Genomic DNA, 26,108 nt, shown 5'->3' on the forward strand with positions numbered 1-26,108 from the left:
TTTCCTAGTTATCTTGCAAATTACCAGTCACTTATGTAATAATAAAAAGTCAATGTAGTAGAACTAAACTTTGCTCCTATAGAGATTTTTGTTTCTTGAAGGACCCTTTTGCCAGCCTTTGCCTTGTTGACCCCATGACTCGATGTGAAGTCAGGCTCAAAAAGATAAAATGCTCTTTCTTTAGTGTGTTCAGACTTCTATTTATTTATTTATTTATTTATTTATATTTATATATTTTTTAGAGCGGGCACAAGCAGGATGGGGGGCTGTGTAGGGAGAGAATGAGAGAGAGAGAGAGGGAGAGAGAGAGAGAGAGAGAGACGAGAGAATTTTTAGCAGGCTTCACACTTAGTGTGGAGGCTGACAGGGGTCTTGATCCCATGACCCTGGGATCATGACCTGAGAGGTTGAGGCTCAACTGACTGAGCCACCCAGGTTCCCTGCCTGTGCAAACTTTTAGTGTCTCAGTCAGTGCTGCCCACTTTCATTTCCATCAAATCTTGGCCATAGGATCTCTTGACTCAGTCTACTAACGTTTACTTCATTATATTTTATTATCTCATTATAATGCATAGACTCATCCATAGTTTTCACCATCTAGGAAGGAAAAGATTAACTCTAGGCTATTCCTCTTTCCTGTTAAGCAATCTTGCTAACCCGTCATCTTGCAATTCACAATGAGATCCTCTTCTGACCTGGTTCTTGTGTGTAACACTGGTGTTAATCCTGTTCTTGGCACAGATCATACTTTCTTGGAAAACACAGCAGCCTGTTTCCCCTTCTTTCACTTGAATAGAAAGATATGCTTAGCTATATGTTTTAGCTCAGCGTATAATTAATGGAATAAACATTATATCATTAAAATAATACAGCTGTACAAATTGCGGTAGTATTAAGTTGATTTATCAGAGACAAATACTACATTGGTAATTTGAATGACAACAAACTTTTGAAGCCAACTTGTATGATATGGAGAAGCATTGTGGGACAACACAAAGATGAAATGGTCTTACCTCCCCACACAAAGAAGGTTGGAATAAGGTAAAGGAGAATGTGCAGTTAATTGAAGTAGTGCTAAAGGACAGTACATTTGTTTTGCTACTGAAAAGATGAAAAATGATTCCATGACATTCTCTTTATTTCCCCAGTGAGGAAAGGAGAATGAAGATTGAGTATTCAATGGATTAAAAAATACTCAAAGCTGCCTATTTCCTTTCATTGAAATCAGACCAAAGGCCCAATTTTGGTTATCAAATTGACTCTTTCTAGTTTTTCAACTATTGTGCTTCAAATCGTATGTCTCTGTGCTTCTACCTTAACTTGAGGGGACATTCTAAAGAGGCATTCCTGCCTACTTGTAAGAATTGTTGGAATTGAAGGGAATCTTAGAAAAAGATCTTAGAGACAGGAAGAAGGCAGAGGAGTAGGAGGACTCTAGGCTTGCCTCATCCCACGAATACAACTAGATAACGATCAGCTCACCCTAAAAACCCCAGAAATCGACCTGAAGACTGACAGAACAAACTCCACAACAAAAGGGAGAGAAGAGGGCACATCAAAGAAGTTCCTTGATGCAGAAATGTCGACTAGAAGAGAAACAGATCCTGGGTTCTGCAGAGGGGAGGGAGTCGAGGTTGTGGGTAAGGGTGAGAGAGAGAAACGCACAGGGGAACACACAAAGAGAACATTTCCCCATAGCCACTGGCTTGGAAAACAAGAGGGCCTGCATTTCGTGAGTTCTTGCAACCAGTAGTGCGTAAAGTCTGGAGTTTTCAAGGGCATCCGATTTAGCTGGTTTAGAGCCCTGAGGTACTCCACTGCTCATGGACAGAGAGCAGGCAAACAACGTGGGGGCATATAGCATGGGTACAGTGGTCTGAAGAGTGCCTGGGGCACACAGTGGGGAGATTAGTTGCTCTTCTCAGAGCACATCCCTCAGAGGCAAAGTTCAGAGAGACCTGTCTGTAGGAACAAAGCCGCTGGCTGCCACCATCTCCTTCTCCTGCCCCTCACCACAAACATAAAGCCACCTGCAGGAAGCAGTGCATTGCTAACACTGGTTACCTAACTTGCTTACACCAAACACCACCCCCTTGCACACTGGTGGAACGACCTTTCTCAATCACTCTTGCTTGAGTTCCAGCACAGCAGACCCCTCCCCCAGAAGACCAGGACAAATGCCTGCCCACACCACATCTCCCAACCAGAGAGTTTCCCTTGGCCTCAGTTCCAGTAGAGGTGGTGACAGGTCTCATTCCATAAGCAGACCATAGCACACCTAGTTAAAACCCGCTACATTCAGGCCAGGGACCAAACACTCACCAGACCAGGCGACGAGAGCCTCTGCAGACGACTGGCCTAAAGGATAGCATAGCCAGAACACAAGAGCAGAACACATGCAGCACACACTGGTGACACTCCCTGAAGTGCTAGACCCTGGGCATTACACGACGTCTTTTTCCTAAGTCCATTACTTTCGGGAGCAGGTGACATAACTGGCTTCTCTAACACACAGAAGCTGGCAGATACTTAGACAAAATGAAAAGACAGAAGCATTTATCCCAAATGAAAGGACAGGATAAGGCCATGGTCAGAGACCTAAATGGGACGGATGTAAATAACACGCCTAATGGAGAATTTAAAACCATGATCATAAGGATATTCACTGGACTTGAGAAAAGAATGGAAGACATCCGAGAGACCCTTACCACAGACATAAAAGAGTTGAAGAATCAGAGATGAAGAGTGCAGTAAAAATGAACAGCAAGCTGGAAGAAGCAGAGGAACAAATTAATGACCTAGAAGACAGAGTAATGGAAAGCAGTGAAGCTCAAGAAGACAAAGAAGAATTATCCAATGCAAGAATAGACTTAAGGCACTCGGTGACTCCGTCAAATGTAAAAACATTCATATGATAGGAGTCCCAGAAGAAGAAGACAGAGAGAAGGGGACAGATAATTGATTTGAAGACACAATAACTGAAAAACTCCATAATGTGGAGAAGAACACAGACATCCAGATCCAGGAGGCACAGAGAACTTCCATCAAAATCAACACCCAAGACATACTGTAATTAAATTTGCAAAATATACTGCTAACATCTTTTTTTGTTTTAGTGTTTTGTTTTTTGCTTTTTTTTTTATTTCCGTGACAAAACGCAGACACAAGCAGGGGAGGGGCAGAGAGAGAGAGAGTGAGAGTGAGAGAGAGAGAGAGAGAGAGAGAGAGAATCCCAGGCACTCTCTGTGCTGTCAGCGCAGAACCCACCGGAGGGCTTAAATGCACGAACTGCGAGGTCACGACTTGAGCTAAGATCAAGTCATGCTTCACAGACTGAGCCACGCAGGTGCCCCACTGCTACAAATCTTAAAAGCAGCAAAATAAGTCATTCACTTCCAAGGGAAAACCCACAAGGCTAGCAGGAGATTTTTCAACCGAAACTTTGCAAGGCAGAAGGAAATGGCATGATATATTCAAAGTGCTGAATGAGAAGAATCTGCAGCCAAATATACTCTATCCAGTAAGGCTATCATTCATAATAGAAGGAGAGATAAAGAATTTCTCAAACAAAAATGGAAGGAGTTTGTGACCACTAAATCAGCCTGTAAGAAATATTATCGGGGACTCTGAGTGGAAAGGAGAGATCAAAAGTGACAGTATAAAGGCAGGAAATGTAAAAGCAGTAAAAATGTATATTTCTGTAAAAAAAAATCCTCAAGGAATGCCCCAAAAAAGGATATACAATATAATAGCTTATCAAAACATGGGGAGGAGAAAAAAATGAGCTCTAACTTAAGTGACCATCAATTTAATATAGACTGCTACACACAGAAGAGGTGATATACAAATTAATGCTTATCATATAACAAAACCCACTAAGAACCATGCAAAGAATAAAGAGAAAGAAATCCAAATATATCATTAAAGCAAATTAGAAAGACATCAAAGAGAGAAAAACAATAAAGGATTTAGAAAATCTCCAGAAACAACCACAAAACAAGTAGTAAAATGACAATAAATACATACCTGTCAATAATTACTTTGTATATTAATGGAATAAACACTCCAAACAAAAGACCTAGGGTGACAGGATGGATTAAAAAACAAGAGCCATCTGTATGCTGCCTATAAAAACCTCATTTTAGACATAAAGACACCTGCAGATTGAAAGTGAGGGGATGCTTGCACTGTTGGTGGTAATGCAAACTGGTGCAGCCACTCTGGAAAACAGTGCGTAGGTTCCTCAAAACAATTGAAAATCGAACTACCCTACGACCCCTCAATAACACTACTGGGAATTTATGCAAAGGATACAGGAGTGCTGATTCATAGGGGCACATGTACTCCAATGTCTATAGCAGTGCTTTCAACAATAGCCAAATTGTGGAAAGAGCCTAAATGCCCATCAACTGATAAATGGATAAAGAGATGTGGTTTATATATACACTGAAATACTACCTGGCAAGGAGAAAGAGTGAAATCGTGCTATCTCTTGCAATATGGATGGAACTAGAAGGTATTATGCTACATGAAATAAGTCACAGAAAGACAGATATCATATGTTTTTGCTCCTATGTGGAACTTGAGAAACGTAACAGAAGACCGTGGGGGAAGGGAAGGGGAAAAATAGTTACAGAGAAGGAGAGGGGCAAACCATAGGAGACTCTCGAATGCAGAGAACAAATAGAGGGTTGATGGGGGGCGGTGGGTAAGAAGGGAAAGTGGGTGGTGGGCATTGAGGAGGGCACTTTTGGGGATGAGCCCTGGGTGTTGTCTATAAGTGTGAACCACGGGAATCTACTCCCAAAACCAAGAGCACACTATACACTCTATATTAGCCAAGTTGACAATGAATTCTATTTAAAAAAAAATGAAAGCGAGGGGATGTAGAAAAATTTATCACGTTAAAAGAAAAAATAGCGATACTTTTGTTAGACAAAAGAGTCCTTAAAACAAAGACTGTGGGGCACCTGGGTGCCTCAGTCATTTGAGCGACCGACTAGGTCTTGGCTCAGGTCATGATCTTATGGCTGGTGGCTTTGAGCCCCATGTTGGGCTCCAGGCTGACAGCATGGAGGCTGCTTGAAATTTTCTCTCCCCCTTTCTATGTCCCTCCCCAACTCTCTCTCTCTCTCTCCAAATAAATAAACCAAAAACAAAGACTGTAGCAAGAGCCAAAGAATGCTACTGTATCATAATAAAGGGTACAATCCAATAGGAAGATCTAACAATTGTAAATATTTATGCACCCACCATGAGAGCACTCAAGTACATAAAACAATAACCAACATAAAGGAACTAATTGATAATAAGACAGTAATAGGGTACTTTAACACCCCATTTACATCAACACATCTTAACAAAAAAAATCACCAAAAAATACATCTTAACAGAAAATCACCAAAGAAACAATGGCTTTGAGCCATACGAGAAAGACAGATATCATATGTGTTCACTCTTATGTGGATCCTGAGAAACTTAACAGGAATCCATGGGGGAGGGGAAGGGAAAAAAAAGATGTTAGTGTGGAAGAGAGCCAAAGCATAAGACACTCTTAAAAACTGAGAACAAACTGAGGGCTGATGGGGGTGGGAGGGAGTGGAGGGTGGGTGATGGGTATTGAGGAGGGCACCTGTGGAGATGAGCACTGGGTATTGTATGGAAACCAATTTGACAAAAAATTTCATATGTTTAATAAAAAAAAAAAAAGAAAAAGAAACAATGGCTTTGAATGACAGAGTGGACCAGATTGGATTTAAGAGATTTTTTTTCAGAATGTTCCATCTTAAAACAGAATACACGTTGTTTTCAACTATACATGGACTATTCTCAAGAATGGATAAAAAAAAAGGGCCTTAAATATTAAAAACAATACATGCAGGTTAAATAACGTGCTACTACACTGGAATGGGTTAAGCAAGAGATACAAGAAGAAACTTAAAAAAATACGTGTATACAAATGGAAATGAAAAAAAAAACAAAACAATGGTCTGAAACCTTTGAGATGCTGCAAAAGTGGTCCTAAGAGGGAAGTACATAGCAATATAAGCCTACTTCAAGGAGCAAGAAAAATTTCAAACAACCTAACCTTACACCTAAAGGAGCTAGAAAAAGAATAACAAATGAAGCCTGAAGCCAGCAGAAGAAAGCAAGTAATAATGATCAGAGCAGGGGGCCCTTGGGTGGCTTAACTGATTGTCTGACTCTCGATTTTGGCTCAGGTCATGATCTCACAGTTGTGAGATCGAGCCCCATGTTAGGCTCTCTGCTGGCAGCATGGAACCTGTCTGGGATTCTCTCTTTCCCTCTCTCTCTCACTCTCTCTCTCTCTGCCCATCCCCCCCCTCATGTGTGGTCTCTCTCAAAATGAAATTAAAAAAAGAAATTAAAGCAGAAATGAATGATAGACAAACAAAAAACAGATAATACTAGAACAGATCAATGAAACCTAGAGCTGGTTCTTTGTAAAAATTAATAAAACTGATAAATTGTTAGCCAGAGTAATCAACAAGAAAATAGAAAAGACCAAAATAAATAAAACCACAAATGTGAGAGTAGAAATAAGAACCAACACCACAGAAATACAGACATTTACGAGAGAATATTGTGAAAAAATGTATGCCAACAAGTTGGACAACTTAGAAGAATTGAATAAATTCCTGGAAATATATAACTTACCAAAGTAAAACAAGAAGAAATAGAAAATTTGAAAAAAAAATCAATAACCAGCAAGGAAACTGAATCAGGAATCAAAAAACTCTCAACAAACACAAGTCTAGGACCAGATGCCTTCAGACGTAAATTTTAACATGTAAAGAAGAGCTAATACAAAAAAAAAAATGTTTAACCTGTCCTTTTCAAATTGTTCCAGAAAAACATAAAAGGAAGGGAAACTTCCAAATTTATTCTATGCCAGCTTTACCGTGATACCAAAACCAGATAAAGACACCACAGAGAGAATTACAGGCCAGCATCTCTGATGAACATGCAAAAATCTTCAACAAAATAAGCAAACTGAATCCAACAATACATTAAAAAATCATTCACCGGGGGCAGAGGCAGCTGGGTGGCTTAGTGAAGTAAGCATGCAATTTTAGCTCAGGTTATGATCTCATGGTCCGTCGGTTTGAGCCCAGTGTCAGGCTCTGTTGACAGCTTGGACCCTGGAGCCTACTTCAGATTTCTGTATTTCCCTCTCTCTCTGTCCCTCCCCTGCTTGTGCTCCTTCTCCAAAATAAATAAACATTAAAAAAATCATTCAATCATTCACTATAACCAAATGGGATTTATCCCTGGTTTGCAGGGGTGGTTCAATATTTGCAAATCAATGAATGTGATACCTCATATTAATTTTCAAAAAAGCATAAAGTCATATCATTGCAATAGATGCAGAAAAAGAATTTGACAAACTATAACATCCATTCATGATATAAACTTCAAGAAAGTAGGCTTAGAGGAACCATACCTCAACATAATAAAGGCCATATATGGAAAATGAGCAGCTAATATGATCCTAACTGGGGAAAACCTGAGAGAAAAACTTCTTAGATGTTGCTTCTAGTTATCTGCTTCTTCTCATTAGCACCATTGGTTGTTAATAAATTAATCTTAACATTTATTACATCCTACATTAATGGAGAACAATTTCTCCTATACAGGTTTATGTGTCTTCTCTCTTTTTTTTCATCCACTTTTCAATTTATCATTTTTGTTTTTTTCTTAACAAACTCCCCAAAGGTTAGATTTCTTTTGTTCACATATCTGTTAGGAAAAGTGTGGCCAGGACAGCTAGTCTCTGCCCTGCTCAGCTTCAGGTGGGGCAACTGAAAGGTTTGGGGTTGGATCCATTTGAAGATTTGTTCACTGACGTCTGGTGGTTGATGCTGGCTGTTGCCTGGGACTTCAGTTCAGGAGGTAGCAGAAACACTTAAACTGACACACCTAGACCCTCTTTGTGGCCTAGGCTTCCTCACTAGATGGGGAGCTAGATTCCAAGTTAGCAGCCTGAGATACAGAGCAAGGCAGAATCGCCTTTTGTCACCTAGGCTTGGAATACACACAGGATCATAGTCACATATTCTGTTCATTAGGAGCAAGTCACTAAGGTTGTTCCATGGTCTTTTTTTAGTGGAATTAATATTAAAACCTATGGACACCTTTAAAAAGCAGTATACTTTACCCACTAGCCACAAATGTTTGTATTCCTCCCACCTGAAAAATACATTCACTCCCCTCTCCCTCCAATACCTCCTGCAAGTCGCAGTTATCATGGCATCAGGTTCAGGGCTTGAGTCCAAGATCTTACCATCTTAATCAGGTGCAGTGGGGATAAGCTGCCTGGGTTATGGTATCTCAAGTATAGCCCCTTGAGTGCAAGTGTTCTCAATATGAGGACTTGAGAATGAAAGAGACAGTTATTTACCACTCACAAATGCAACATTCTAGTCAACTGCTGAGGACTCACCCATTCAGAAAAAGAAGATGGGAAACACCCTAGTCCATAAGAGTTTTGAAATATAGCCTGATGCATGCTGTCAGTTCTTAAGTTAGGACTTAGTCCTAACCACGAGAATACTTTCTCCATGTCTTTTCCCTTTCTTTACTCCTTGAGCTCTTAGTTCCTTCCTTTTCATAAGGAATGACCTGTATTTGCAGCTGTTTTTTCATCCTGCTTCCTCCCTGTGGGACTTCTAAGACCCAAAGGCCTCTTTTCATTTTGCACTATTTGGCCCCTTTTAGTCCAAGGTAGCAAATAGTATGTTTGCTACTATATATCTCTTACCTTTTTTAGTTTTCTGTAAATATTACTGGATTTCATGCCGTGTTTTAGCAAAGCGACCCTCCCAAGTCCTTTTGAGATAAGCTTTTCGCTTCAGGTTTCCTGTGAAGCTCTTACAGGACAACGCCTTTAAAATTCGTCTACTCTTGGGGCTCCTGGCTGGCTCAGTTGGTAGAGCATGTGACACTTGATCTCTGGGTGCTGAGTTTAAGCCCCATGTCGGGTGTGGAACCCACTTTAAAAAAAATCTTATAGTCTTAAGATCCTTAAAGAAATTGGAGGCATACCTTAAATCTTTCTGTTTTCCTGGTAGCACCCTGGAGTTTCTCTGAACCCAAAAGCCATTTCTTTATTTTAGCATTATTTGACAGTTCAACGTGGAGAGAGGCTGTAAATGAGAAACAGATACTTGAACCCAGTAAGTCCTGGTTCCTTTCAGTTGCATAGTCTTTCTTTAGTTTCTCTTTCCTATCCGTTTTACTTTCAGGTATTTTGTAGCATGACTTCCCTTTCGTCCAGTGTCATTTTCTTCACTTGCTTGGAAACCCTTGCTGTCAGCCTCTTCACAGGCCATCAGGTTTCCACTAAGAGTCTTGTGGAGGCCCTTTTTGGGTCTCATTCTTACACTTTTCTACATCTTTCCAGGTTCGACCTACCTCCTGGTTCAAAGGAAGTTTAGTTTCAGGTTTTTTTGAATAGCAGCACACCATTTTTAGTATCAGTATCTGTGGTAGTAATTTACTGCTGCGTAATAAGCCACCTCAAAACCTACTAGTTCAAAAGAGCATTTCTCTTGTTCACCAATCTTTAGTTTAGGCAAAGCAGAGTAGGGCAACTCATTTCTTCTTCATTTGGCATCAGCTGGCATAACTGGAAGCTGGAGACTAGAATCATCTAAAGGCTTGTTCACGCACGTGTTTGGCTGTTGAGGCTGGCCTTTGGCTAGGACGTTGGCTAGTCTCAGCTGGAGTATCTACATGAAGACTCACTAGGTAGCCTGGGATTCCTCACCACGTGGTGGCTGCGTTCTAAGGGTGAGCTTCCCTAGAGAAAGAAAGTCAGAAGGAAGCTGTATCACATTTTCTAAGCTGGCCTTAAAAATCACAGCAGTTCTGCATATTCTGTTCACGAGAAACCAGTTACTGAAGCCAGCATATATTTAAGGGGAGGGATTTTCACAGAAGTATCAAGGAATTTATAAAACCACCACATCCACTCACCTTGTCTTACCAATCATATAGAATGGATGGAAGTCGTTCCCAACTCAGCATCACTGAAACTCCAGCCAGTTTTGTTGTTGTGGTTGTTTTTGTTTAGTATGATCTCTTATTTTCTAGAAAGTAACAAAGGATTACAAGATAACAGTATTGAATTAAAAAAAAATTTTGCCTCAAAAACATATTTGGATCATCCAATTAAAGTTTTATACTGGGAGATGTGATTTCTGAACACATCCCGGAGAATCATTTCTCCTGGGAATGCGGTTCAAATTAGCATAAAACATTTGCAGTTCAGAAACAGGCCGTGGCATTAGAAGCATTACTTATAGATTCATGAATTAGAGTCTTATTTCCAGAGTCTTATCTTGGGACGTATTTGTTGACTTGGGCATACATAAGTCAATATGATATTGCTAAAACTTCTTTAAAAGCTATGGAGTGTTAAGATGGGGGAAGGGCTAAGAGACTTTCTCCTAAGAGGGGACTTATTTTATGAAAGAAAGATATGAAAAAATCATAGAAAAATAAAAGTATAGAATCAAGTGCAAATGTTGTGTACTAAAGAGAATGATAGCAAAGATCTATTTCAGTAACACCTAATGTCTTTAACGTGTCTCTTGATTTTCTGACTTGTTTAAGGTTCCACATTCTAAGACAGGTAACATTTTATTGCAAATGAGTTTATTTAAAAATTTGAGTGCCTGGCTGGCTCAGTTACTCTTGATCTTGAGATTGTGAGTTCAAGCCTCACACTGGGTGTAGAGATTACTTAAAATCTGAAAAAAAATGTTCATAGTAGTTTTGAGTTAGACTGTTTTCACTCCCTTCCAAACTATAGTGTTTTATTCATGCAGGCTGATGTCCTTACAACAGAACTGGAAACTACATCTTCAAAATGTCTACACCTGGACGCAAAAAATCAAGTTCTTCAACAAGAGTTATTATCAATGAAAGCTTTCGAAGAAGAACGTGAAAAACTAGAGAGCAACAACAAGAAGTTACAGCAAGAAGTAGTAAAATTGAAGCAATTTATGGAAATGAATATGGTAGAACGCAGTCAAGTGGAGCAGTATAAACGGGAGATTGAAGAAAGAGCACGACTGGACATAGTAGAAAAATTACATGAAGTCAACCTGTTTTTACAGGTTAATTGATTGATCTGTAATGTGCTTTAATTCATTTTACTGCAAATTACATTTTGGATAGATGTATTGTAGGGGTTTCCTCTACTTGCTTTATGGTAATTTGTAGATTTCTGGAGGCATTTGTTCCTCCCTTTAAAGATTTCAGTTTTCATCATTATTCCTACTAAATCGAGAGGATAAGAAAAAATGATGATTTAAACAACTAGTCTCACTATGAAGAGGAAAAGAAAAATTATGATTTAAACATTGCACTGTACTTGGATTATTCTTAAGTTTATTGTTGACTTTAAAAATTTTCTCATTGATTCTATTATTTGAATTATCAGATTGCGTGAATACTAATACAGGAATGATTGAACTTTAATTTTATAAATCATGTTTAATTCAGTTGACATTGATGATAAATATTTTACACTTGAGCTTTTTTTCATTTAAAATTTCTCTCTGAAACTTTGACTCAGAACTAAAGGAAACAGGTATAATTAATTATTCAGATTATACCTATTTTGAAACTGTCCTGTTAATTTTTTTTCATTAGGAACAAGCAGCAGCTCGAAAAAACTTGGACCAGTTAAGAGAAAATGATCATGCTTCAACGATAAATAAAATGGAACTTAGAATTAAAGATCTGGAATCTCAGATCTCTACAATGAAGACTTCTCAAGGATCTACTAAAACAGAGTTGGAAACCTACAGGCAACTCTACCTAGAAGAATTAAAACTTAGAAAGTCCTTGAGAAATAAGCTGAACAGGTAAGTCAACACAGAATCATAGACAAGAAATTTAGCTTATTAATTTGCCTCTAAAGCATAATTTCTGTGGAGCCGAGATCATGAGATGAGTAGGAAGTGAAAGCCAACTAGATCGTGTTATTTTGAAAAATGAGGTTTCTAAGTGAACTTACCTTTGAAATGTTAGTCCAGGACAGTTTGCATCCCTTCTCTTTTTTTCGGTTTTACAGGACCTCTTCCCCCACCCCACCCCCGCACCCCCCGCCCTGTATATTTTCCATTGATCGGATCTGCTAGTCTTTAAGTGCATTGTTCGAAGCTTTCTCATTTAGAAGCATATTATTATAAAATTGCTTGTCAGAATTGCCCTAAATAGAAATGTCGATGAGTTTCTTTTGGAAGATTACATCTTTAACCTAAAAGGTCAGGTACTACTACTACTCATCCTGGCAGCTTGGTACATTTATTCTCTTGATTGTGACCTTTGGTATGATTCCTAGAGTGGGCCTTGAGACAAACTATCCTTTATGCTTTTTCTACTTTACATAAAGGCATCCGGGTGAAATACAGAAAGACTCACACAGGGCTGAAGGGTAGTATAATTCCCAAAGTGGCTAAAAAGAGCACCATGGTGGGAGGGAGGCCTGTGGAAGACTGAAGACAGAAAGGGCAGATTCTGCCTCCAGTGCCTTGGTAACTGTTATAAGCTAATTGCCTCTGTAGCTGTTTTAGTTCTTTCTGATCACACGTCTGTCATCTCCTATCTCCCCTAGAGATTGTTGGTCTCAATGATTCCTCAGTGTCAAATGCTCAGTTTCTTTGAGATAAAAAGCGAAATGTACAAGAGTGGTGAAAGCAAACGCTTGAAAATGTCTTTGAGGGATGGTTTAGTTTTACATCTGTAAACAGGTTTACTAAATATAAGTAGGTATATATAATGGCATCCTGAAGGATCCTGTCAGTACAGCCATTCCAGAAGACAGCAAGTATTATTTGTTAACCCATGTACATCACTGATAGCCACTTCTCTCCCTTCCCTAACTTGAATTGTTAGTTAGGAATCCCCCTGGAAACATAAGTATTTCTTTAGAGCAATTTTAAAAGTATAATTTTAGAGAGTAGGTGTGCTCCGTCACATGTTCAGTGTTAAAACACTGTTCAATGGCAAATGCTATTTACTATTATGGAAACCTAAAAAAAAATGTATGTCATTTAGGAATGATTTAGGGGAAAAGAAAATGTATTTGTGTTTTTTAATCTTCACAGGGCTAAGGAGAGACTGTCAGAGAGCAATACAAATTTTCTTGTGGAGAGACAGCAGCACCAAACTTTACTCAGGACCCTTACTATGAGCCCAGGCCTGGAACCACCTTATTGTGGACATTTTGAAAATAATTTAGTGCTCAATGGAAACTTTACTCCAAGAGGAAACTTAGTGATTCCTACCATAAACCCACGGCTGTCATATGACGACAGGGAGGCTTCCTTGTGGAAGGTTAGTTATAGTATCTGTTTAGTTTGGGTTTCAGATATCTGATGTTGTTGCTTTTAATTTGGCAAAATTCTGAGTTAAGTAACTAACACATACGAGATAAAAGTCAGCATTATATGTGCTAAGAAAGAACGGAGGTAAATTGTATATATATATATATGTATATAATATATAATATTATATTTATATAATATTAATATAATTTTAATATAATAAAATATAATATATAATACATTATAATATAATATTTAATATTTAATATAATATTAATATTAGTTATATAATATTAATATATAATATATATTACATATATATATTAGTCCCTTGATCTCTCATTTCTAAGAGATACTTATTTTTATTTTATTTTAGCGAGAGAATGAGTGAGTGCATGCAGGGGAGGGGCAAAAGGAGAGGGAGAAAGAGAATCCCAAGCAGGTTTCGTGCTCAGCACAGAGTCGAATGTGGGGCTCGGTCTCAAAACCATGAGATCATGACCTGAGTCAAAATCAAGATTTGGACACTAAAAACAACTGAGCCACCCAGGTGTGCCACAAGAGACACCTAGCATTAACTGTATTCAGTAAATATAACTAAACTTACCCATGTTAAATTTCTTGAAAAGCTTTCATTTAAATTTGATTTTGGAAAGTAAATGTTATTGCCTGGTAACCACAGGTACACTTAGATGCTTGGACTTATTTTCAGTTGGCAGTGGTTCATTAACATTTGAAAGCTTTGCTATAATCCAGTTTGTCCACCCCTGTATGTCAGTGAATGATCATCCTCCAAACACTTAACGACATGAATGTTTACTATTTAAAAGAATCCAGGGGGGTGCCTGGGTGGCTCAGTTGGTTCAGCGTCTAACTCTTGATCTCAGCTCAGGTTTTGATCTCAGGGTCATGAGTTCAAGTCCTGCATTGGGCTCTACGCTAAGCATGGAGGCTACTCTAAAAAAAAAGGAAAAAAAAAGAATCCATGGTAAGTCCTTTTTATGAATTAAATCAACTTGTAACACTAAAAAGGTTAATTTCTCTTTTGAGTTAAAAGTGTTGCTAGTTTCTTACACGAGAATACATCTTTAATTGCTTTCTTATTTATGGCACTTTTTTCTTTTTCCTTTTTTTTTTGACTTATACCACCTTTGTTTCTATTTTTATAAAATATCTTGATGAGTGATTGTAGAGCATTTTATAAATAGCTAAATCAAGCAAATATTTGAATTTTTAAAATGAAGCTTTTATTTCTTCAAATGAGTTCTTTGCCCCTTTGTCTTTTCTTTTTCTGGATCCCCTTGAATGCAAGTATTATTACACTGAATGTTGTCCCACAGGTCCCTTAACCTAGCCTCATTTTTAAAATTCTTTTTTCTTTTTGTTTTTCGGCTTGGATGATTTCTACTACCCTGTCTTGCAAATTGTTGATCTGTTCTTCTGCATCTTCTTATCTGCTGTTGATTCCCTCTAGTGTATTTGTCATTTCTGTTATTGTATCCTTCAGCTCTGATTGGTTCTTTTTTATATTTTCTATCTCTTTCTGATGTTATCACTGGATCCATTCATTCTTCTCCCGAGTTCACTGAGCATCTTTCTGACCGTTACCTTGAACTCTTTATGAGGTACATTACTTATCTCTGTTTCACTTAGGTTTTTTTCTTAGGTTTTGTCATGTTCTTTCATTTGGAATGTATTCCTCTGTGTCCTCGGTTTGTCTGACTTTCTATGTTTGTTCTTAAAACGGTTCCTTTCAACTTTTTCTCTCTTTCGAGTGAGCGATGCTTTTGAACAATGTACGTTAATTATGAAGTCAAGGAAGAAGAGAATGTTTCTGTAAGTGTCGTCTAGTCATTTTTCTTGGTGGAGCTGTGACAGGTGACACTGGGTAGGCGGCAAGTAACCCTGCTCTTCTCTTTCTAAATTCAGAACACAGGAGACAGGGAGATGGAGAGAAACTTAGTAGCTTTATTACTAATAAACACTAACAAATTGGAGGATACGATTTAGGTTATGTTAGCCACTTTGGGCTTCCTCCCAAATCGGGCACTTCCCCACACAGTTGTAAATTGAGGAAACAAATGCTTGACCCCCACCCCGGGGGCCGGGTGCTTACCACAGAGCTGAGAGCAGACCCAAATTCATGTTACTGTGGGCAGGCACATCTTTTCAAAGAGGAGATCCAGAAACACATAAGCACTGCTTAGCTCCGTCTCCCAAATTCACCCGTTAGGTGAGTCTCCCTTCCCGTCGGGAGGGAGACAGAGATAAGTCCACATGTGAGAAGTGAAGGTTCACCTATAATTTCCGACTGGATTTAAATTATAAATAAAGTGAATTGTGTCTTTTGTACATACCAACGAATGATGAGAGGTTAGACAGAAGCATGCTAGAAGGGAAGGAGAAATCTGTGTTGGGTTTTAAATTTTGCTATAAATAACCACACCATGGGTTCACTCATTTGTTGATCGATTTTGATAAAACAAATTTTCTTTGGAAGGAATAAATAATGCTTTCAGGAAGAATTTCCTCAGTTTCAGCTTGCTTGCTTCACCTAAAGATTTTCTCTTTCAAGTTCTCTGTCCTGTGGTTTAAAAAAGTTGTGCTTGGGGTGCCTGGGTGGCTCAGTCGGTTAAGCGGCCGACTTCAGCTCAGGTCATGATCTTGCGGTCCTTGAGTTTGAGCCCAGCATCGGGCTCGGTGCTGACAGCTCAGAGCCTGGAGCCTGTTTCAGATTCTGTGTCTCCCTCTCTCTGACCCTCCCCCGTTCATGCTCTGTCTCTCTCTGTCTCAAAAATAAATAAAGGTTAAAAAAATTTTTTTAAAAATTTAAAAAGTTGTGCTTAAAAATTGATGGCTACTAAAAGGAGTTAACATAATTTCTGTTCCTTTATTTTCATTCATGACTTTAACATTTGTAATTTAGTTAGAGAGCTACTATTGTGTGCCTCATACCTAAACATTACTGAGCCACATGGCAAAGTTTTATGTATTCATTTTCTCTGAGTTATACTTAAAATACACGTATTTTTCCTGACTATGAGGAAGTAACTGGCATAGAACTGTAGGCTTGGTAAGACCACAAGTGTATTCCTGGTCTGCATCTAGTTGGTTTCATGACCTCAGGCAAAGTACACTCTCTCTGAGACCTTTTTGTCTATTATGCAAAATTCGGGATTTTGACTAAATTAGTTACTTTTATATCTTCAAAATAATTTTTTTTCAAACAATACAACGTAGTTTTTTTTTTTTTTGCATTAAACTGTATTGTGTAAAACAGAGAGAAGTAGAGCTGTCTAACTAAAGGAGAGATGGAGACTACGGCTGTGACTTCCTTGTCCCTCAATCCTGCAGTGTCCCCAACCGAACCTTAGATTTCTATGGGCCATAATTGTATGTTAACAGTTAATGAGAAAATCCTTCTAATTAAAAATCCTTTAAAAATGTTCTTTGAATTAAAATTTGCTGATATATAGTTTTTCTGTGTATAATTTTCTCACCCTCTTATATTTCGGATCAATGGAAAGGTATACTCAAGAGTACACATGTGTTCTTATTCATGGACTGGAAAGCTATTTTCACCATCGAAACACAGTTTTTACCTAGATATAAACATAAAGGTCACAGAGGTAAATATTTAGGAAAAGAGCTTTTGGGGAAAAGATGCAACATTACCTTGGTAGCTCCTTAAGTCCTGTCATATAAAAAACGTGGTTTATATTTTATATCGTATTTATTAATGGTAATATAATATTGTTTGAATAAAGCCTTCCCCCATCACCTGGTATTGAGTTATTAGTTTTATAAGTCTGGTATAGTCATGTTGCCCCATTCATTTTATAAGGCCTGAATATAATGCTATTGTCAAAAAAGTGTTATGGTTCCTCAAAAACTTAAAAATAGATATTCATTAATTCCACTACTGCGTATTTACCCAAAGAAAATGAAAACACTAATTTGAAAAGTTGTATGCATCCCTATGTTCATGGAAAGATTGTTTGCGATAACCAAAATAGGGAAGCAACCTAAGTGTCCATGGAGAGATGAATGGATAAAGACAATGTGTAATATGTATACAATGAAATATAGCTCAGCTATCAAAGAGAATGAGATCTTGCCATTTGTGACAACATTGATAGACGTAGAGGGTATTATGCGAGGGGAAATAAATCGCAGAAAGACAAATAAATACCATCTGATTTCACTTACATGTGGAATATAAAAACAAAACAAAACAAGTGCACAAACAGAATCATAACTACAGAGGACAAATTGGTGGTTGCTAGAGGGGCGGTGGGTGGAGAGGTATGGGCAAAATAGATGAAGGGGAGTAAGAAGTACAAATTCCAGTTATAAAGTAAATAAGTCACAGGAATGAAGAATACAGCATATGGAATATCGTCAATAATATTGTATTAATGTTGTATGGTGACAGAGGGTAACTACACGTATGGTAGCAAGCATAGCATAGTGTATACCATGGTCCAATCTGAATTTGTATACTGAAAAACTAGTGTAACATTGTATGCCAACTATACTTCAATTAAAAAAAGGTATTAGGGAAAACAGTCTCTGAAAATATTGGGAAGCATGTCAGCCAAAACATTTGTCCTCACACCTAAGTTTGTAAAGACATTGGAATCCTTATCACCACAGTGTTGATTATGTTCTGTACACTATTTTGGAGCCCGTTTGGGGCATTCAGGGAGAGGCTACCTTGTCTAAGAAAGATGTAAATAAGTACATTCTAGACAGGAACAGTTGTAATATACAGTTGACCTTTGACCAACATGGTTTTGAACTGTGTGGGTCTACTTTACTTACACATGGATTATTTTTGGATACTGTACAGTACTGTAAGTGTATTTCCTCTTCCTTCCGTTTTTCTCAATGTCATTTTTCGCCCTAGCTTATTCTACTGTACAAAACATGTATGAATCGACTGTTTATTTTACCGGTAAGGCTTCCGGTCAACAGTAGGCTATTAGTAATTAAGTTTTGGGGGGATGAAAAATTATATACAGGTTTTTGACTGTACCCCACCCCTGTGTTATTCATGGGTCACCTGTAGTTGGAAATATTCGTACACATTTCAAAGTGGATAACCATAACTTTAATAAGTCAAGTGTTTCAAAACTTGGCCCTAATTTGGAGAAAGGAAACAAAGTTACAATTGAAAATTGTATGTTGTTTTCCTTATCGCTAATGGAGAAAGTTATAAATCAGAAGCTAAGTTTGGAAACTGTTGTAACCCCCTATTTTTCCCTTCTTCAAAGCGATTTTCTGAAATCTTTGTGTGCATATGAAAGGAAATAAGTGTTTTAGTCATAATACAGATAGCAAAACATTTTTACTCAATTTTTGCCAGTAGAATTTCCACATGACAGTAAGACAGTCCCACTTTCTTCATTTTATATGTATTTAAGAGTCAGTCCTGGAAAATTAACAGCAAAAAGCATTCCTTCAAATTTTGGTTTTCTACAAGTGAAAAAATGGAAAGCCCATTTTAAGGAACAATTCATTAAGGTAAAAAACTGATTAAACTTTCATAAATGGCAGTATTTCTAATCATTTCCAAGTAATAATTCAGCATACAATATGATTCTTGTTTAAACTTTTTTGTCCCAGTAAGATCCAACATCACGTTTCAGAGATTATACATATTCAATAGATCAATATTAATTGTGCTATTTATCAGACTCACATAAATAGTATTATATATATATATATAATGTACACATATTATATATATTAATATAATACACATAATATATTATATATATAACATACACATATTATATATACGTATACACACACACACGTATATATGTATACATGTATATATGTGTGTGTATGTGTGTGTGCGTGTATGTATGTATCTGTTCTCCGTTATCTAAAACTAAAATAAAATAGGTAGGAATTTATTTTATTCATGTGATAGTTTTTCTGTTTAAGCAATCCCTAACTTTGGTTTAATCTCTACAAGTATTAGTTCAAGACCACATGTCCTAAACTATATATAATCCCTACCATGTCTTTTGTTTACCTTACACATTCTAAATAATATTTGGCTTATTTCAGACGCGGCAGGAGTTGGAGGAAAGAATAACCAGAGAACTAGAAGAAGGTATGTTGCCAAAATGTATGAAGGTAGATATCATTGATTTATGAAATAAACTATAAATAGTAAATGGCATCCCTTGCCGTTGTTTGGAGAATAGATACTACATTTACATTTTTTGTACATATCTAATAAAAAATGTAAAAGCACGAGCATAATGAAGAACACACTTCTTCCTCATTTAGTCCTCATGTGTCATAGGTCTTTTAAAATCTCCCAAAAGTCTAGGGGCACCCAGGTGGCTCAGTCGGTTGGGAGACTGATTTCAGCTCAGGTGGGTTCAGGCCCCACAGAGGGCTCTGTGCTGAAAGCTCGGAGCCTGGAGCCTGCTTCAGATTCTGTGTCTCCCTCTCTCTGTGCCCCTGCCCGCTTGTGGTTTGTCTCTCTCTCAAAAATAAATAAACGTTAAAGAAGTTTTTTCAATCTCCCGAAGTCTATATATCTGTTATTATTTCTGGCGACAATCTTCCTTCATTGGTGCCATCCCTGTGGAACTGTCAACCTGCACAAGTCTCAGAAAAGGTGTGCTTTATCAAATTGTTGTTTCTGCTAGTTATAGAAGACCCAAAAAGCCAAAGTCGTCTTAGTAATGCTTGGTTAAGTAACTAGAGGTCATATAGCTGTCATTGACAGGTAACGGGTTTCAATCATCACTCATTGATTTTGTCATTGCTTTTGCCCTTGGGTAAAACTTCAAATTCCTTAGCATGGAATGAAAACACCCAAATCAGTTTGCTTCTTGCCAGATCATTCAGCCTTGTCTCTCACTCTTTGCCCTACTCTGCTGCTTTGCTCTAGCACCTTGTCAAACTAAACTACTCATAATTGCACAAGTGTTCTTCCTCACTTCTAGCTCTTTGTATGTGCTTCTTCCCTCTCCCTAGCATACTTTTTCCTTGTCCTTCAGGTATCAGCTGACATATCACCTTCACCAAAGAGCAGACAATATTGACACAAAACTGGGATGTCCCTTCCGTATGTTCCAGTAGTGCTGTGTTTTATACCTGTCACTTACATCTGTATACTTGGCTCTGTTTGGAAATGCCTGTTTGATTTTTCCGTTTATAGTTTATGATTGTTCAGGGTGGACTGTGTCCTCATCTTGTAATTTCACCTTGTAATGAAAAAACCTGATATTTATCCACAATAGCAATTAGTTCAGTGTGCAACCCTGAGCAAAATATATTTAATACTAACCTTGGGTTTCATATTGCAGTTGTACGTAGGTATTTTTCATTTTTCTTAACACTCATAAAGGCCCCAACTTTCTTTTTTTCTTTTTCTTTTCTTTTTCTTTTCTTTTTCTTTTCTTCTTTTTTTTTTTAATCAGTTGTAGTGAAAATTGTTTTGGAGAAAGAAGATAATTCTTTCTTTTCCTTTTCAGCTGCTACCGAATTTGAATGAGGATCCTGTAGAACTCCTTTAGTATCTACTGATGATTCAATTCTAAATCAAGATCCAGTATGGAAAGCGTCACGAGAAGATGTACAGATTTTGAACAAAAATTATATGATTTGAAAAATAAATAGAAAAAATTTACTGGATGCTTACCAAACATTTTCATTGTTTCCCAATTGAACACACTATATGGTAAAGTCTTGATTAAAGGAAAATGTTTTTGTATCATATATGTGTAATGAAAATCTTTATAATATTTTAAACTATGTTTCTTGGCATCTCATTAACTTTTAAGCACATTTTGTACGTGGAAACCAGCACTAGAGGGTTTCACATATATCACATATATATTCACTACCAGCTGTTTGAACAGCACCCAAACAACCAAGTTGCCATTAATACTTCAGTAGTGTTCATGGATGGCTTTTTGTATTTTCCAATTTTTATGACTATATGTGGGCCTAAAGATTTAGACATTATTTTGATGTATTCCTGCTATGGCTATTGCCAATGTTTATACATATTACAATTTTTTTATAGTGCCATAGAACCTATGTATAATTGTAATTGTAAACACTGATTTGTAGCTCTTTCCACATGGAGAAATAAGATTTGCCTAATGCTTTTCACCTTTTCTATTTATTTATTTATTTATTTATTTATTTTTGAATTGCTTTTTGAAACAAAGTTAGAGAAAAGAAAAATTAGAGAGCAAAAAAAAAAAGAACCCCCCCTCCCCGCCCCAGAGCCATTTGCAAGTAAATTGCTAATGGGATGCCTGATTCCTGTAGCATTTAAATCCTACAAGTCAGTACATTCCACATAACTACCATACAACCTTCACAATAAGAACATTAACTCTAATACACTTGACTCTTAAACAATGGGGTTAACGGCTCTGACCCCCCCCCCACAGTCAAAAAGCCATGAACAACTTTTGACCACCAAAGTCTTAACCACTACTACTACCAATAATCTTTTGTATATGTATCATATTCTATTCTTAAAATAAAGTAAGCTACAGAAAAAAATACCATGAAGAAAATTATGAAAGAAAATACATTTCCAGTACTGAAAAAAAAAATCTGTGTGTAGTCAGTGCACCCATTAAAACTCTTTTGTTCAAATGTTCGGTATAATTCTATCATTTATTCCTCATAATTCTTTTTAAGTTTGGACACTTATCTGTAGTATACGTTATACCAAGGAAGGTCCTGTTCAGAGCCATGTATTGAATTCAGTTGTATGTCTTAGTCTCTTTCACTCTAGAACACTTCCTTTGTCTTTCCTTGATTTTCATGACTTTTAACCTGTTGACCACTAAATTCCAGTAATGTGGAATGTCTTTCAATGTGGATTTTTCTTAGGTTTCCTTATGGTAAAATTCAGACCATACATGTTTCGCAAGAGTATCACTACAACCTACTCTTTGCATCCTATCATGTGACCTACAATTTTGAATTGTCCCCATACTGGTGATGTTAATGTTGGCCACCGGAGGTAGTATCTGCCAGGTTTCTCGCCTGGAATGTTCTTTCCACTTTCCAATTATTTAGGATTTTATGGGGAAGTACTTTGAGACATGTAAATATCTCCTTTCTCAGACACCCTGTGCCAGGCCACCTCTTCTGCAGATGATTTGCTCCCCTGCAGGTTCTGAAAACCCACGCTGGGCTATTCTTCCCCTGTGCAGATGCCTCCCTACCCTGTTCAGTCTGTGATACTTCATTATTCTATACCATTCACCTTTCAGGGATGCTCTCACTTGAGCTCCAACACTGTGCAGGGTGACTGTCCTACACGTAATGCCTTCCCCATTCTAAGCTCCAACACCTCACTCTGGACCCCCACAACTCCATGCCTCTGTTTCTAGGACTGGGAACTAAAATGTTGGGGATGATAAAGAGGAAAGGAAGGAAGGGCTCTACAGGTCTTTTATAATCAACTTGGCAAGCTCTCCAAAGCCGTTTCTCATTGGAATTGCATCGAATCGGCCAACAGTTTGTAAGGAAAGACATTTCTTATACTGATTTTTCCAAAGAACTAGTCTTTTAATTATCTAAGCTTATTCCCCACAATATATTGTTTCTTACTCGAGTGTTTGTCTGCAGATTCTTTTGGATTTGGTACATGCAGTGACATATAAACTATAAATAGGGGCATTTTTTTTCCAATTCCTAGAGCTTTCATTTTTTTTCTTTCCTACTACAAGAATGACGTTGAGTAAATGTGAGGATAGTGAGCGTTCATGTCTTTTTGAAATTGCAACATGTAAAAGTAGTTTTCTGTAACTATGTAGATAGTGGGGTTTTTAAAAGTAAGTCTTTTATTAGTCTCTTAGGTTGCTCTTGCCGTTTACAACAGATCACCATCAACACAGTGTCTTAAAGCCCCACGCATTTATCTCACATTTTTATGGGTCAGAAGCTAAGCAATGGCTTAGCTGAGTCCTTTGTTCAGGTTCTCACAAGGCTGTAGCCAAGGTGTCCACTAGACTGCGCTTCCCCATTTGGGCGCTTCAAAGGGGAAGAATCTGCTTCCAAGCCCATTGAGTTTGTTTTTAAGAGAATTTCCTTGTGACTGTATGACTGGACTCATTTCCACAGCTCTTTGCTAGTTGTTGGCTAGTTGGAGGCTTAGGTCCTAAGCGTTCCCAGACACTTGTCTTAGTCCTTTTGGGCTGCTCTAACAAAATACCATAGGCTTATAAAAAGTTTTATTTTTCACCCTTCTGGAAGCTGGGAAGTCCAAAATGAAGGCACTGGCAGATTTAGTGTACAGCGACGTCCTGCTTCCTGGTTCATGGACGCTGGTCTTCCTGCTTGGTGCAGGGCCAAGGGAGCTCTCACAGCCCTCCTTTATAAGGGCACTAATCCCATTCATGAGGGCTCCACATTCGTGACTTCATCATTTCCCAAATCCCCCACTTCTAAATACTATCACGTTGAACATTAAGAGTTAACACATGAATTTGGGTGAGTGGGGACACAAATATTCAGCCTAGAGCAAGGCTGTTCCTTGTTCTTGGCCACATAGACTTCCTTAATACGGCCGCTTAGTTTAGGAGGCCAGCAAGGAGAATGTCACTTCAGAGAAGGCTCAGGCCTCCTTGAAGTGTATTCACATGATTAGATCAGGTTTGCCTAGCATGATCCTCTTTTGATTGACTCTGAATTAACTGAATTATGTCTGCAACATTCCTTTACATTTGCCATATTCTAAAAGCTAGAATCAAGTCACAGTTCTTAAGAGAACATAATTATAAAGAAAAGGTGACAATACTCAAGGGCAGATATGGCGTCACTTAGGGTCTTTCTGCTACAAGTATATTAAGGAAGTTCCCTTATAATACTAGTTTTCTAAGTTCTGTCATGAATGAATATTGAATGTGAAAAGATGTTTATTTCACATCTATTGAGATAATTTTTTTAACTGTTTATTTTTGAGAGAGACCAAGCAAGCCAGCAGGGGAGGGGCAGAGAGAGAGGAAGATAGGATCTGAAGCAAGCTCTGCGCTGACAGTGGCGAGCCCAATGAGAACCCCACGTGGGGCTTAAACACACATACTGTGAGATCATGACCTGAGCCTAAGTTGGATGCTTAACCGACTGAGCCACCCAGGTACCCTGAGATACGTTTTTAAAATATTTGTGAATGGGGGGTGGGGCTAAGATGGCGGAAGAGCATGGAAGTTTTGTGTGTGTCTCCCATCCATGAAATACAGCCAGGCCAACACGAAACCATCCTACACACCTAGAACACTGATCGGAGGAGTAACACAACAATCTGCACAACCTGAACCACAGAATTCAGCAGAAATTTACCCCAAAAGAAAGAGCATGAAGAAACGACAGCCAGGGATTTAACCAACACAGATACAAGCAAGATGTCTGAACCAGAATTTAAAATCACGATAATAAGAATATTAGCTGGGGTCGAAAATAGATTAGAATCCCTTTCTGCAGAGATAAAAGAAGGAAAAAATAGCCAGAATGAAATTAAAGATACTATAACTGAGCTGCAATCACGGATGGATGCAGTGGCGGCAAGGATGGACAAGGCAGAACAGAGAATCCGCGATATAGAGGACAAACTTATAGAGAATAACGAAGCAGAAAAAAAAAGAGGGAGATTAAGGCAAAAGAGCACAATTTAACCATTAGAGAAGCCAGTGCCTCATTAAAAAGGAACAACAGCAGAATCATAGGGGCCCAGAAGTGGAAGAGAGAGATATAGGTGTATTAGGGTTATGTGAGCAAATCATAGCAGAAAACATTTACGAAACCTGGGGAAAGACACAGACATCAAAATGCAGGAAGCACAGAGGACCCCCCCATTAGATTCAGCAAAAACCGACCATCAACAACGCATATCATAGTCAAATTCACAAAATACTCAGGCAAGGAGAGAATCATGAAAGCAGCAAGGGAAAAAAAAAAAAAGTTCCCTGACCTAAAAGGGAAGAGAGATCAGGTTTGCAGCAGATCTATCCACAGAAACTTGGCAGGCCAAAAGCAGTGGCAGGATATATTCAGTGTGCTGAATCAGAAAAATATGCAGGGGCGCCTGGGTGGCTCAGTCGGTTAGGCGTCCGATTTCGGCTCTCGTCATGATATTGCGGTATGTGAGTTCGAGCCCCATGTCGGGCTCTGTGCTGACAGCTCAGAGCCTGTAGCCTGCTTCAGATTCAGTGTCTCCCTCTCTCTCTGCCCCTCCTCTGCTCATGCTCTGTCTCACCGTCTCTGTCTCTCTCTCTCTGTCAAAAAAAAATAAACATTAAATAAATAATATAAAAAAATAAATGCAGCCAAGAATTCTTTATCCAGCAAGGCTGTCACTCAAAATAGGAGAGAGAAAAAGTTTCCCAGACAAACAAAAATTAAAGGAATTTGTGACCACTACACCAGCCCTGCAAGAAATTTTAAGGGGGACTTTCTGAGGGAAGAAAAGTTGAAAACATATATATATATACATATATATATATATATATATATATATACCAAAAGCAACGAAGATTAGAAAGCAGAGAACACCACCAGAAACTCCAAGTGTACAAGCATCATGATGGCAATAAATTCATATCTTTCAGTACTCACTCTAAATGTCAGTGGCCTCAATGCTCCAATCAAAAGGCATAGGGTAACAGAATGGATAAGAAAACAAGGTCCATCTATATGCTGTTTACAGGAGACCCAGTTTAGACCTAAAGACACCTTCAGATTGAAAAC

The 26,108-nt window shown here is 38.1% G+C and overlaps 1 protein-coding gene and 1 long non-coding RNA gene across 5 annotated transcripts in view; one reads left to right on the plus strand and one right to left on the minus strand.

Annotated features, from left to right (window-relative positions):
- The window catches only part of LOC124500940 (uncharacterized), a 37,109-nt gene extending 16,328 nt beyond the window's left edge, over window positions 1-20,781 (minus strand). For 2 of the 4 annotated variants that reach the window (XR_006959663.1, XR_006959665.1), the window contains exons 1-3: window positions 20,680-20,781; window positions 10,000-10,112; window positions 9,067-9,823 (exon numbers count right to left, since the gene is read on the minus strand). This is a non-coding gene — a long non-coding RNA (uncharacterized LOC124500940). Of the gene's footprint in view, window positions 1-8,782; window positions 9,824-9,999; window positions 10,113-20,679 lie in introns of all 4 variants that reach the window. The other 2 variants (XR_006959666.1, XR_006959664.1) reach the window with 2 other exon arrangements.
- LOC124500937 (ankyrin repeat domain-containing protein 26-like) overlaps window positions 1-21,028 on the plus strand; it is a 149,707-nt gene extending 128,679 nt beyond the window's left edge. Inside the window, 5 exon segments of the mRNA XM_047064798.1 lie at window positions 10,854-11,144; window positions 11,683-11,897; window positions 13,143-13,371; window positions 19,443-19,488; window positions 20,867-21,028. Of these exon segments, the coding sequence (XP_046920754.1) occupies window positions 10,854-11,144; window positions 11,683-11,897; window positions 13,143-13,371; window positions 19,443-19,488; window positions 20,867-21,000 (915 nt within the window). The 3' untranslated portion in view covers window positions 21,001-21,028.
- Window positions 21,029-26,108: the final 5,080 nt, after the last annotated feature.

Source organism: Lynx rufus, unplaced genomic scaffold, assembly GCF_022079265.1.
Source record: "Lynx rufus isolate CCGP_SWC_20201006 ecotype Redwood Valley unplaced genomic scaffold, mLynRuf1.p SCAF_65, whole genome shotgun sequence".
Lineage (NCBI taxonomy): Eukaryota > Metazoa > Chordata > Mammalia > Carnivora > Felidae > Lynx > Lynx rufus.